The sequence below is a fragment of the Pollicipes pollicipes genome, unplaced genomic scaffold (genome assembly GCF_011947565.3).
Source record: "Pollicipes pollicipes isolate AB1234 unplaced genomic scaffold, Ppol_2.1 Scaffold_7261;HRSCAF=8764_pilon_pilon_pilon, whole genome shotgun sequence".
NCBI classification, from domain to species: domain Eukaryota; kingdom Metazoa; phylum Arthropoda; class Thecostraca; order Pollicipedomorpha; family Pollicipedidae; genus Pollicipes; species Pollicipes pollicipes.
In genome coordinates this window covers 41,160,539-41,172,732 of record NW_023597054.1, presented here as the reverse complement: position 1 = coordinate 41,172,732, position 12,194 = coordinate 41,160,539, and the positions used below count along the sequence as shown (strand labels likewise).

At 50.1% G+C, this 12,194-nt stretch overlaps 1 protein-coding gene across 1 annotated transcript in view; it reads left to right on the top strand.

Moving 5' to 3' along the window:
* The window catches only part of LOC119111945 (glycine receptor subunit alpha-2), a 53,790-nt gene that overhangs the window by 35,836 nt on the left and 5,760 nt on the right, over window positions 1–12,194 (top strand). The window contains exons 6-9 of the mRNA XM_037235835.1: window positions 1,405–1,487; window positions 4,948–5,088; window positions 5,718–5,859; window positions 9,713–9,800. Coding sequence (XP_037091730.1) covers window positions 1,405–1,487; window positions 4,948–5,088; window positions 5,718–5,859; window positions 9,713–9,800 — 454 coding nt within the window. The remainder of the gene's footprint in view (window positions 1–1,404; window positions 1,488–4,947; window positions 5,089–5,717; window positions 5,860–9,712; window positions 9,801–12,194) is intronic.

Below are 12,194 nucleotides of genomic sequence, written 5' to 3'. Positions count from 1 at the left end.
TCAAACTGACCTTGGTGATGAAAAGGTGGTTTGAGACATACTTTGCCGTGCCGCCACGGAGATGCGCATCACTTACGTTATCAGTGTGAAGACAGTAGCCATGGATAGTATAATTATAGATAATAAGGTACGAATCATGAAATAAGGTCTTTTGAACGGTGGCAATGAATGGCTTGTTTTTGATGATATACTCTTTAAGTTCGCTCTAATGAGATGCAATGGGTCTTGTCTTCCACTGGAGAACGAATCGAATCGAATCCGAAACAGTTCGGTGCGGGCGGGAACTCACCGCTCCAAAAGACTGCGGGAAGCCCCGGAGAGGAGCGGGCTGCTGAGGGGCTGCTGGGTGGGAAGGCCCTGCGCCCGCGCTGGCCTAGAGTGCCGGCCCCGTTTTGGGGCTAGCAGTATCGGGGCGCTGGGGCGCCTGGTGGGGCTCTGGCGGGGACCGCAGGGTGCCCGGGGCGAGGACACCGCCGCCCCGACTCCGTCGACAACGGACGTCAGGCCGTGCGGCTGTATGCAGCCATCCAGCCATCCCCGGCTCCGTCGGCAGCGGGCGTCAGGCCGTGCGGCTGTGTGCTGCCATCCAGCACGCCGCTCCCGTCCGCTCCCAGCAATATCCGTTGGCCCACCATGTGATTGTGTAGCGCTCCTCGAAAGTGGGGCAGTGGCGCACCGACCAGTGTTGCGACCAAAAGGTCAGGAGCAGTACAAAATGCTCCTATGCTTCTCGCGGAACGTTGGCACTGATCCAACACGTAACATTTAGTTATGTATGTGGAGAATGACTTGGTATACGATTTTCGTCGTGTTAAAATGCACCTTGTTTTTGACGTGACGTATCGTGACATGACGTACACTGGTGACCAGACAACAGCACCCAACGATGAGTTTGTGTCTTACTTGCATTTTAAATATCATGCAACGTTTGAGCCTGCTCCTCATCCTTGTGTGTTATTCGCTGGACAGAAGACAACAATTCTATTGAACTTCATATTCAATCTGTTTGTCCGCGATAGTTCACTCTGTTGTCTGCAATCCTACTGGAATGCGGCCACAGAAGTGGAAACAGAAGATCCTGTTGGGATATTCTGCCGATGTGTGTCGTACAGTTGTAATGGGTCTGATGGCTTCAAAATTGTAACTGACCCTACCATCCCAAACGTTAACAGGAAGCAATAGACATCTATCCTATGATGGAGATGTTTCCCACATGATTTATCTCCGATAAGTTCCCACTCTGTGATCTTCTATGCATTACCAGAGGCGATATTCTTTTCATTGAATGTTTTAACGAATTTACACACAAGATTTCAAACTCACCCGAAATTTAAAGCTTCCGTCTTGATACAAACTTGCGTGTCTGCATCTCGCTTTCATTTCACGCTAAGCTTTTGGTTACAGATTGCAGCTTACCCTATCCTGCCAAATGGACCTCAGCAAGTACCCGCTTGACACTCAGACCTGCTACATCCAGCTGGCTACGTGTAAGTATCAACTGCGTTGCGAGTCCTCATGTAAGGCTGATCAAACACACCACGGGTCTCCCGCACGTAAACAGACGTAACGGTAGCTTCACTCGCCAATATCCGTGTTCCCAGGATGCATTTCAGACCATGTCATCGCGTCAAAAACTCTCTTACCACTGCTATGGTCTACGTACCTTGCTGGCGAGTTGGACCGCCGCTGCCGAGCCCGCGGCCAGTTGCGCTGGGGGGGGGGGGGGGGGGGGGCGCGGACGGCTCCCGTCTGGCCAGATGACCTGGACCACCCGGACCGGGTCGGCCCCTCCAGATGTGAGTGGAGCGCCCTGTTGCGGCGGCGGGACGCTTGTCAGCAGTGCCGCGCTGCCAACCATGCCCAGCCGCTCGGCCGCCGCTCGGCCGCAGCGGCAGGTCGGGCCAGTCATCAGCCGCCGGCGGCGCTTGGAGCCGGGCCCAGCCCCGGAAATACCGGGCCGTGGCACGCGAGAGTGCCGCCGGCCGCCGGCCGCCGGCTCCCCGCCGCCCGGCACCGCCTCCCCGCGGCGCATCACTCTCGACGCCCGGCTCTGTTTAGATGTTCCAGCAGCGGTGCGTAAGGATGCGCGTGAGGCTGGGCTTTAGCCGGGGCTTCTGGAGCGATCGTAAACAATGTCCCAGAAGTTTGCCTCTCCCGCGGCGTGCATTTCCCAAACTTACGAGGGCCAGACGATGCGATGTTCTCGTCTTCGTGTATATGACTGTGCTCACGAGAATGTGTTCTAAGACTTCGATCACGTGTGGGGTTGTGAATAGGTTTGGTTTGGTCGTGTTTGGCAGTATGCGTATTTGTTCGTTATGGAGCATACTACCGATGTGGTTGCTTAACACGCGCCCGGGAGGCCGGCTAGATACCCTTCGCTCGGGTGAGGGGATCAATTTGACCCCCCCCCCCCTGAGATCTCGGGAACTAAGAGAGGTAGACAACAAAATTACGGTGTGTTTTGACCTGTACGTGAACTCATTCAGGTCAAAGTTTGAGCTTTCTAGGTCATGACCTATAGGTCAAATAAGGTCAAACAAGTCAAACTCCATGTCGGTCTCTAGAGTGCTCCCAGAACCTGGGCAACTGTTTCCAAACACAAGGTCACAAGCCTATTTTAGGTCAGTGACCTTGTTTGACCTTTTAAAGGTCATGGTGACCAAAATCATACACGACTGCTCTGAGTTTTGCATTTGAGTACGGAACAAAGATTACGGCAGGCAGTATGTTCCTAAAACAAAATGTCGACCCGGGTCGTCCTAGGTCAATGACCTGTTCTGACCTCTATGAAGTCAATGGGAGATGTATAATGCGGTTCCTGCTGTCAATAAATTCGAAATGAGCACCACAAACTATCCCATACTGCAAGCCCTAGAGAAATAAATCCGGTTGGTTTTGACCTTGGTCTGACCTTCATACCTGACCTTAGGTCAACGTAATTTGCTCATTCAATATTTGTGGTGGCTAATAAAGCATCTCAGAGATCTATGGCTTCGCCAAACACTCCGTGATTGTATCAGATTGGACGACTCCCTAAAAATTGCCTTCGCTGAAACCATGGCCTGACATTGATCTGCCATAGGTCAGCGACCTCACGAGGTACATCTATATTTGTAAGGCCAAACGATCCGCTATTCAATTGTTTACAGCTATGCAAAATTTGGCGCGGCTGCGCTGCGTCGTTCGGAAACCATTTTGGAAAAATCTTTAGAGGATCAATTTGACCCCCACCCGAGCGCGTGCTAAACCTCTCACATATGTGACTGTCTAGGTAGGTACTCGTATAGGTAACAGCGGTGCTGATTTTGTGCTGATTTTTCTGAAAGGTAGTTCCAGAACCGCACTAGCGGGCCGGCGCCAGTGTGCAATATCTATGCATGGGTATGGGCTTATCTATAACTAACTGGTTGGCCATAACTTATCGTTTATATAGAGAGAGAGAGAGAGAGAGAGGAGAGAGAGAGAGAGAGAGAGAGAGAGAGAGAGAGAGAGAGAGAGAGAGAGAGAGAGAGAGAGGAGAGGAGAGAGGAGAGAGAGAGAGAGAGAGAGAGAGAGAGAGAGAGAGAGAGAGAGAGAGAGAGAGAGAAGAGAGAGGAGAGAGATAGAGAGAAGAGAGAGAGAGGAGAGAGAGAGAGAAGAGAGAGAGAGAGAGAGAGAGAGAGAGAAGATAGAGAGAGAAGAGAGGAGAGAGAGAGAGAGAGAGAGAGAGAGAGAGAGAACGAGAGAGAGGAGAGAGGGAGAGAGGGAGAGAGAGAGAGACGAGACGAGAGAGTGAGGAGATAGGAGAGAGAGAGAGAGAGAGAGAGAGAGAGATGAGAGAGAGAGAGGAGAGAGAGAGAGAGATGGAGAGAGAGAGAGAGAGAGAGAGGGACGCATGCAGGAAAGGCACAGCATGGGGACCACACTTGGGGACCACCCAAAGCGGGTCATTTGCAAAAACATCGAACTCCAGTCGTCAAGACAAAAAAGTGGAAGAAGAGCGCTGAAAATTCACCAGTTTCGCATCGCTGTCCAAGGTACAATTTAAATGCCACATTTTGTTTGGATGTTTGGTCCCAACATTTTGATCGGGTGGATTTCTAGGATCAGAGCGAGAGATTACGCTAGGAAGGGCGCGCTGCGGCAGTCTTTACCCCACCATGACATTGCGAAATCCAGTTGAATGGTAGGATTTTGTGGTGTAATGTGCCGCAATGCTCGACACGCCGCCCACCCTAGGACCACATATGGACTTAAACGGCCGCTGCCGCCAGTCGCAGGCCATCTCAGTTAGTGGCAAATAGCGAGCGCTGAAGAGACTAAGCCCACTCACGCCGCCACTGCACGAGCACGTTAGGGGAAAGGCGATCTGACTAAATGGGTCGCGGGGTGGAACCGACCAACATCAGAAGTCCCGTTTGAAAACAGATGAGGAACACTTAAGAGGGCCTGAATCATTGCCAATCCCTATAAATTGATACCTGTCCATAAATTGTCGGTTTAAAATGCACGCATAGGTTGGGTAGGCGTCCCTCCAGCTGATAGACATGTATTCGTTAACAAATCAGTACCATTGGCTTTGCCAGACAGAAATATGGGGTCGAATAACAGGACCGGCCTGCCCTTAGCACTCTGTTCAGCCTCAGGTACCGGTCCCGCACCTTGTGTCGTAAATACTTGGGTCTTCGCAAGCATGTGTATCGTTTGTGGTGGTCTGCTGGTGGTATCAAACACGACATTTTGGTTTGCTACCTCGAAACAAAACTGCGAAGTTTTGATAGTCAGAGCTTGATCGGCTGCCTCTACACTTATCACTGTTGTCGTTCCAATAATATTTCTAAGTTTGGTCAGTGTGTGCGGAATTTGAACTGAACGCCTCGTTCATTTGATCAGGTGAAATGTGAAATTGCCTTGTTACACCGTGCGTCTGCACGGCGTTCTCACTTGCTCACCTCACGTTCTCAGTTGCTCACCCCACGTCGGCGCTGGTGTTTAAGTGGATGCACGGAACCAGGGCCGTAGACAGCACAGACAACATGAAGATCGCCCAGTTCAGCCTGGAGGAGCTGACTGCCGAGCCGCCCGGCATTCTCAACTACACCACCGGTGGGTGTCACAGGCAGCCCAGCGTACTGAAATAGCATCACCTGTGGGTGTCAGGAGACGCCCGGTATTCTCAACTACATCACCGGTAGGTGTCACAGACAGCCTATCATGCTGAGATAGCAACACCTGTGAGTGTCAGGAAACCTCGTTATTCTCAGCTACGCCACCGGTGTACGCCCACCGTGGGTGTCACAGGCAGCCTAGCATACTGAGATACACACCACCGGTGGGTGTCAGGAGACGGCCGGCATTCTCAACAATACCAAGGCTGGGTGTCAGAGGCAGCTTAGCGTAATGAGCTGTACACCACCGGCGTGCGGCAAGAGACGCCCGGCGCTCTTGACTCCACGACCGCTTCGTGTCATGATCCGCTCAGCATTCTCAGCAACAGCACCAGTGGATGTCACGAGCTGGTCATGATACTAGAGTTCACCAGGGATGGGTGCCATGCCCAACGTGTTCAAATATGTTATTGCGTGTTCACTGAGCTATGGCATGCAATTCAGATTCGCAGCTAATTTCTCTTGCGCTGCATAATTAAGCACTCGTGGCACAGGGTGTTGGATTGGCACCTGTGCGCTGGATCTATCAGTTTTGGGCGGCGGGTAACACGCTCTTCATCCGTCCAGGTCAGTTCAGCACGCTGTCGGCACGGTTCCGGCTGAACCGGGAGAACGGCTACCATCTGCTGCAGACGTACATCCCGACCATCATGATCGTCTCCATCTCGTGGGTGTCGTTTTGGCTGGAGCAGACGGCGACGCCGGCCAGGTGAGCACGTGCCGCCCCGGTGTCGGCCGTGACCGCGCCGCGGAGGGGGGAGCGCTCCCTCTCGCCCGGGGGCTGGTGACAACTCCGGCGCCGCTCACACATTTACAGCGCCCCTCGCAATACAATAGTGCAACAGAACATCTGCAGCCCGGCAACCGGTGCTGCGTGTCCAAGATTTCAGTCATGCTGTCTGAATTAGTCGCAGAACTGGTCCACAAGTTTCGTTTGGTTGTGATTTGCTTGATATCGCCTTTGCCGTATTGCTTCCGTTGTGACGGGAAGCTGCTTACGTGTACACCCCTAATTCAATTAAATTACGCTCAGTACAGTTTCGTGTCGGGCCACGTATCATCACGAGCCTCTCTCGTGGAGTCAAATTACAGTGAACTAAATGTGTCTACTGAATGCATCTAAACGTGTCTACTCACACTGACCTTAACAAATTCATAACTCTGACCCAAGCAGATGTTTTTCAAATGGTAAAAACCCCAAAAGATGCTGTTTAAGTGGTAAAACTCCAAACAGGCTCCAAACAAAAACCCAAACCTGTTCAAGTGGTAAAGATCCAAACAGATGCCGTTAAAATGGTAAAAGGATGTCATACCGTGGACATTGTGTAATTTACCTCAAATATTGATTTATATGGCCCGACAGGCTCTTTGCGAACCATAAGCACCTGGCGTGATGCCGTTGTTCGGCAGGCAGCTGCGGGGGAGCTCTCTGCCTGTGAAGGGACGCTGGCGTCGTTGTGGTTGTCGCAGAGCACAGCTGGGCGTTTTTTTGGGAGAGCGCCGGTAGTAGCGTTTGCGTACTATGACGCTAGAATTGCAACTATTCCGCATGGACGTAAAGTGACATCAGCAGTCCTCCATCCTTGAACTCCAATAAAAAACAACAGTTGTTCCGCAGAGTGTAGTTGGCAGCGTGATAGTTGTAGAGAGTAACGCCATCATGTGTGGATGCTCCGCAGAGTGACCCAGACATTTGGGCTGCTCCGCCGAGTGCTGCTGTCTGTATGTTTGCTCCACAGAGCGACCCAGACATTGGGCTGCCCCATCGAGTGCCGCTATCTGTATGTTCGCTCCGTAGAGTGATCTTTGAAAGTCCATTTAAAGGCCCGCCCGTCCAAAAGAGACCGTTAAAAGCGTGCGTGTTTTGCAGGGTAAAGGTCACGGGCCGGCTGTTACGCACGGCGACGCTCACAGCACGGTCTCTCCTCACAGGAAGGCTGGGAGCATTTGCAGCGGCATTTAATACTGCGATGCTGTGGAAGTGCTGGTCTGAAAGAACCAGGAAAGCTAAAAAAAACATGATTAAGACCCAGCTGATTTACACAAATGGCCAGCATAGATGAAATGACATTGACTGAAGTGCCCCATGTCACTTTCACCAAAATGTGTCCGTGCGTGCTTCACTTGCCCACTTCACTTTCGTGTTTGCCTGCACTGGGCGGGTGCTCTTCCCAAGTTGGCAGAGGAGGCAGTCCCACAGACGCCGAGCTATCGAAACATCAGCGTTTTAGAACTACACAGAAGGCAGCATTGGATAGCTCGCAATAGAGTGCATCATGCTCGTGTCATTAATCACATGTGGAAGCAACCTTTGACGGGACAAACCACGTCAATAGCGTACAGACCGTTAATGTAAACTTCTCCTGTCTTTACACTATGTTTGCTAAACGTGTGGAACGTTGCGTTGTGTAAACATTGCGTCACATAAGTCAACGGAAAAAGAATTTTGCGTTTTTTTACACCTTTCGGTCTTGAAGCTAGATCAAACTGTCTCATGGGTTGAAGAGACACAGCGCATAACGCTGGAGATTTTATGAATTTTACAGATCGCCACTGTGATGCAGGGCATGTTCTTCATCTCAGTGCAGCAATGACCTTAAGAGCTTCATGGTTTGTCGCCTTGCTGGTCGAGTGACGCAATGCTGGCAGAGCCAGATGCCTTTCGGGCTCCTCTGCCTTCAGCTGTAAAGAGTCGGGGCCGGTTGGAGACGGCGCGCGGGCCCGGTCACTGCTGGGCTGGGCCCGGCGGGCCTCGGATGTGTGCTAGCTGTGTGGTACCCATGGGGACATCTGATGATGTGCGGGGGATTGCTGCGGTCGCTACAGATGGCGTGCGAAACAATATGTGTCAGGGAGAGCAGACCAGCCATTTATCAAGCTGTTGATCTTGGCTTGGTGCTTCTTGATGAGGGCTTCTGTGATTTATCGTGCTCACCTCTGGGGAGCATGCGAGTGCGCCACCGGCTTCACGAGATTTTGAGCGCTTAGAGCGCTCAGGGGTTTCTCAGGGGCTATGGTGCAGCCGGGTTTCGAACACGGACCCCTATGTGAGAGTCAAAGGCGCTAACCCCTCGGCTATCTCGCCCTGGCAAGAAAAAATTGCCATCTCGTATATTTGGAACTTTTGTGTTCGTATTTGTTTGGTCGCGTCATTATCCACTCTAAGCTGCCAACGGCCGCACCCAGTTTTGTTATGAACACAAATTTTTCTGGTATCTGCTCTCCGCGAAGGTTTTATCATAAACGATGTTTGGTGTATCTAAGAATGTGACTGAAATGGCCTGTCACCAACCAGTAATATGCGTGGGTTACTTTTTAGCATTTCCATCCGTTGGCCATTAAAGTGTAAAACATAATTATCATTTCGACGAATAACAACTTTTTTCGTAACGCCAAGACGGAACGACCGCCTCGTGCGTCAGGCTTTTGCGTGTCCATAATCGGTTATATATTTGCGTATTGCCAAACTTTACTCCACTCACCCTCTGGCCCTGCCCTTATCATTTGCGCTGGTTCGATTACGAGCATATTCAACTGCTAATGTTGCTGCGCTACACACATATTTGCCTGATGGTAATGCATTTTACTGACGGAATCGTTCAATGTAAGGTGCACATTAGCTCTTAGCCTTCTTTCAAGCGCCTACAATTGAAAAAAGCGGGCTGAAGGAGTGACGAACCCTGCTCATTTCCTGCGACGATCTGAAGTATGGTCGGGGGCGCAGCAGATCATGGTGAGAGAGGGGCACCGCGGTTAACATAAGGCCCCTGCTGGTGGAAGGGCAACAGGAAATCCAATCCTGCCGAAATTATCCAAAACTGAGCTGCCGGATAAGGCAGTTAGCCGAGGCCTTCAGAGGGACACATCATACACCGGTCCCATCCCTGATGCGGCAGGCCCTCTAACCTGGACATCCGGCACAACATCGACACAGGGGCTGTCACTGACGCAAAAGGATCCCTTGCTGGTGTAGGGATCCAAATTGTCACGACTGACACCAAGACGCCATTTCGACAGGGGGCCCTTCGTTCGGCACTACGATCTCTGACTGGCACAGGCCACTGTCTCATTGTGAGTGCGAACACCTGGATCGTCCTTTCTCATGTTTCTTTCTCCCTTTTTCTTTATCTTTCCCATTCTTTCATTTTCAGGAGGGTCTTGAGCAGGGTGAGAGGCCTTTTGAAGCTCGGGGTCTCGCTCTCGTCTCTGTTCAGCCAATGTACTACCCCGACTTGGCGCCCATTGCCCACACAGGATCCCCTGTAAGACACTGTCGCCTGTGAGCTCCTGAGTGACGCTGACACTGTGACCTGTGTCCTGGTCCCCAGAGTGACGCTGACACTGTGACCTGTGTCCTGGTCCCCGGAGTGACGCTGACACTGTGACCTGTCGCCTGTGAGCCCCTGAGTGACGCTGACACTGTGACCTGTGGCCTGGCCCCCAGAGTGACGCTGACACTGTGACCTGTGGCCTGTGAGCCCCTGAGTGACGCTGACACTGTGACCTGTGGCCTGTGAGCCCCTGAGTGACGCTGACACTGTGACCTGTGGCCTGGTCCCCAGAGTGACGCTGGGAGTGACCACGCTGCTGACTTTGACGTCACTGGCAGCCGGCGTACGCAGCGAGTTGCCCCCTGTCTCCTACCTCAAGGTACGTGTGGTGGAGAGCCCCCGAGCGGCATGTACAAATAATTAGCTAGTTTTGAATGGCACACACCCAACATAACGTAGTTTTGTAAATAAAGCATTTTTCGCAACCAGTATGGGATGCGTTTGAAGTTAGATATGCAATACGTACAGAGAGCACATACATGCACAATTAACCATGGTGCATTGAAGGAGACGGGCGTCTGGGGCAAGTGTCCCCTAATGACAGTTTGACGCGTCTTGATATGTATATGAATCAATATTGGCTATAAGATTCTAGAATACACGGGAAACAAATAGTCAAAATGATGCAATGCTGTCAAAAGAAATTTTCCGCGGCTGCCTCGCGCTAAACGGCATTTTTGGAAAAGTTGATTGATGGAGGAACAGTAACCAAACGTATTACGGCAAATTTTGAATGGAGGCCGAAACAGACAAAAGTTTTGCCTTTAAGACATCAACAGGGAAATGTTTCGAATAAAGAAATGTCACAAAAACTAGCACAAGTAAAAAACACGAGTTTTATGCATCCTAGACAATCTCGTTGAAAAAGGCTTGAGACATGAACAATTTTACCTATGCGCAGCAACACGTAGGACCAATAAATGGTCACCTAGGATGGACAGGCGCTAGGCAAACCTCACTGAGAGCGTAGAAAATGTAACAGAGTGGACACTTATAGGAATGTGTGGTACAAGCTGCCACGACGAGGCAGTGTGTTCGAGTCTGGTTTATGTTGACAAATGGCCATTTATTTGATAATCTTTAGTTTAACCTCATTTTTGCGAGTGCGCAGACCTTTGAGGGTTAGGGTTTCCGGTGAGAAGGAATGTATATATTGTCGTGTAGGATGTAAACGCCGACAGGAGTACCACAAAATATTTATCGCGTCTCGAAGATGTAGTTATACCTGGCACGTACGTAACTGCTATCCTTTCGCCATTGCGGGGGATTTTTTGCTCAAGGGGTGCCCGAATGGTACGTTGCCTGGCAGAGGGTGACGTGGGTTGCGCACCTGCCCACCACACCCGCCTGGCAGGCGTCATATGTTTGGTTACCTGGGGCAAGGGTAGGATCAAGGGCAGACTGAACAAGCTGATGTATTGTCCGCCCACTTTTCTTTTCTACTCGAACGGGAAGAACAGATGAGCATTTCACTGAACTGACTATTTTGGTTAAGCTTGTATCCATGCATGGAAACGATGTGAATGTGTTGTCGCTCATTCGATATGCATTTATGTCATCACCATCTGTCATATGGGTGCGAAGGATTGCCTTTTATCGCAGGGATAGCCAAGTACTGCCGATTCAATGGCTATTTATCGTCACAAAATCGGAACTTATGTGTTTTAATGTGTCAGTATGCATGCTTTTATGGGCCAGTCCCGTGTATGTCGGTTGCCTGGTGTATGCATAACTCATGTGTGTTAGGCTCATGCATAGATATACATATATATATATATATATATATATATATATATATATGATGTACATATGTGTCGTGCTCATGCGTAATGATCGGTCATATCTGTCATTATGTATACGTATGATGTGTCACGATATTTCATCGGTCATGTATGCTGCTGCTGTGAATTAGGCGAATGTTGGACAGCCCCAAAGCCTCTTTTCCGATCGTCGAGAGCGTACAAAACATGAGCTTTTGAATTTTACTAGCTTGTGAAGCCTTGTCGAGAAACTGAACTGATTAACACGCGCTCGAGTGGGTGTCAATTTGAGCCCACAAAGGTTTCTTCCAAAATGGTCTCCGAACAGCACGGCGTAGCCGCGCTAAATTTTGTGCAGCTGTCGGCAATTATTAGTGGATCGTTTGATATAAGAAATTTATATGTGCCTGGTAAGGTCGCTGACCTACGAGAGGTCAAAGTCAGGCCATGGATTCAGCGAAAACAATTTCTAGGGAATCGTTCAATCTGATGGAAGAACGGAGTGTTAGACGAGGTCATACATCTCTGAGATAGTTTCTTAGGGAACGCAACAATTGATTGAACAAACTCCATTGACCTTGGGTCAAGTATGAAGGTTGAACCAAATTCTAAACAAATCTGCTTTGTTACCTTAGATCTTGCTGTATGGGGTAGTTTCTGGCGCTCATTTCGAATCTAGTGATAACATGAACCACATTATACATATTCTACGGACTTATTAAAGAGCAGGAAAGGTCACTGATCTTAAATGACCCAGGTCGACATTTTATATTTGGGAACATACTGCCTACCTTCATCTTTGACGCTTGCTCAAACATAAAACTCAAAGCAGTCTTGTATCATTTTGGTCACCATGACCTGCGAAAGGTCACTTCCCTGAAATGGGCACCACTGACCTTTTTCTCAGAACATTTATCTAGGTTTTGAGCATACTTTGAGCACCAATTTGTAGT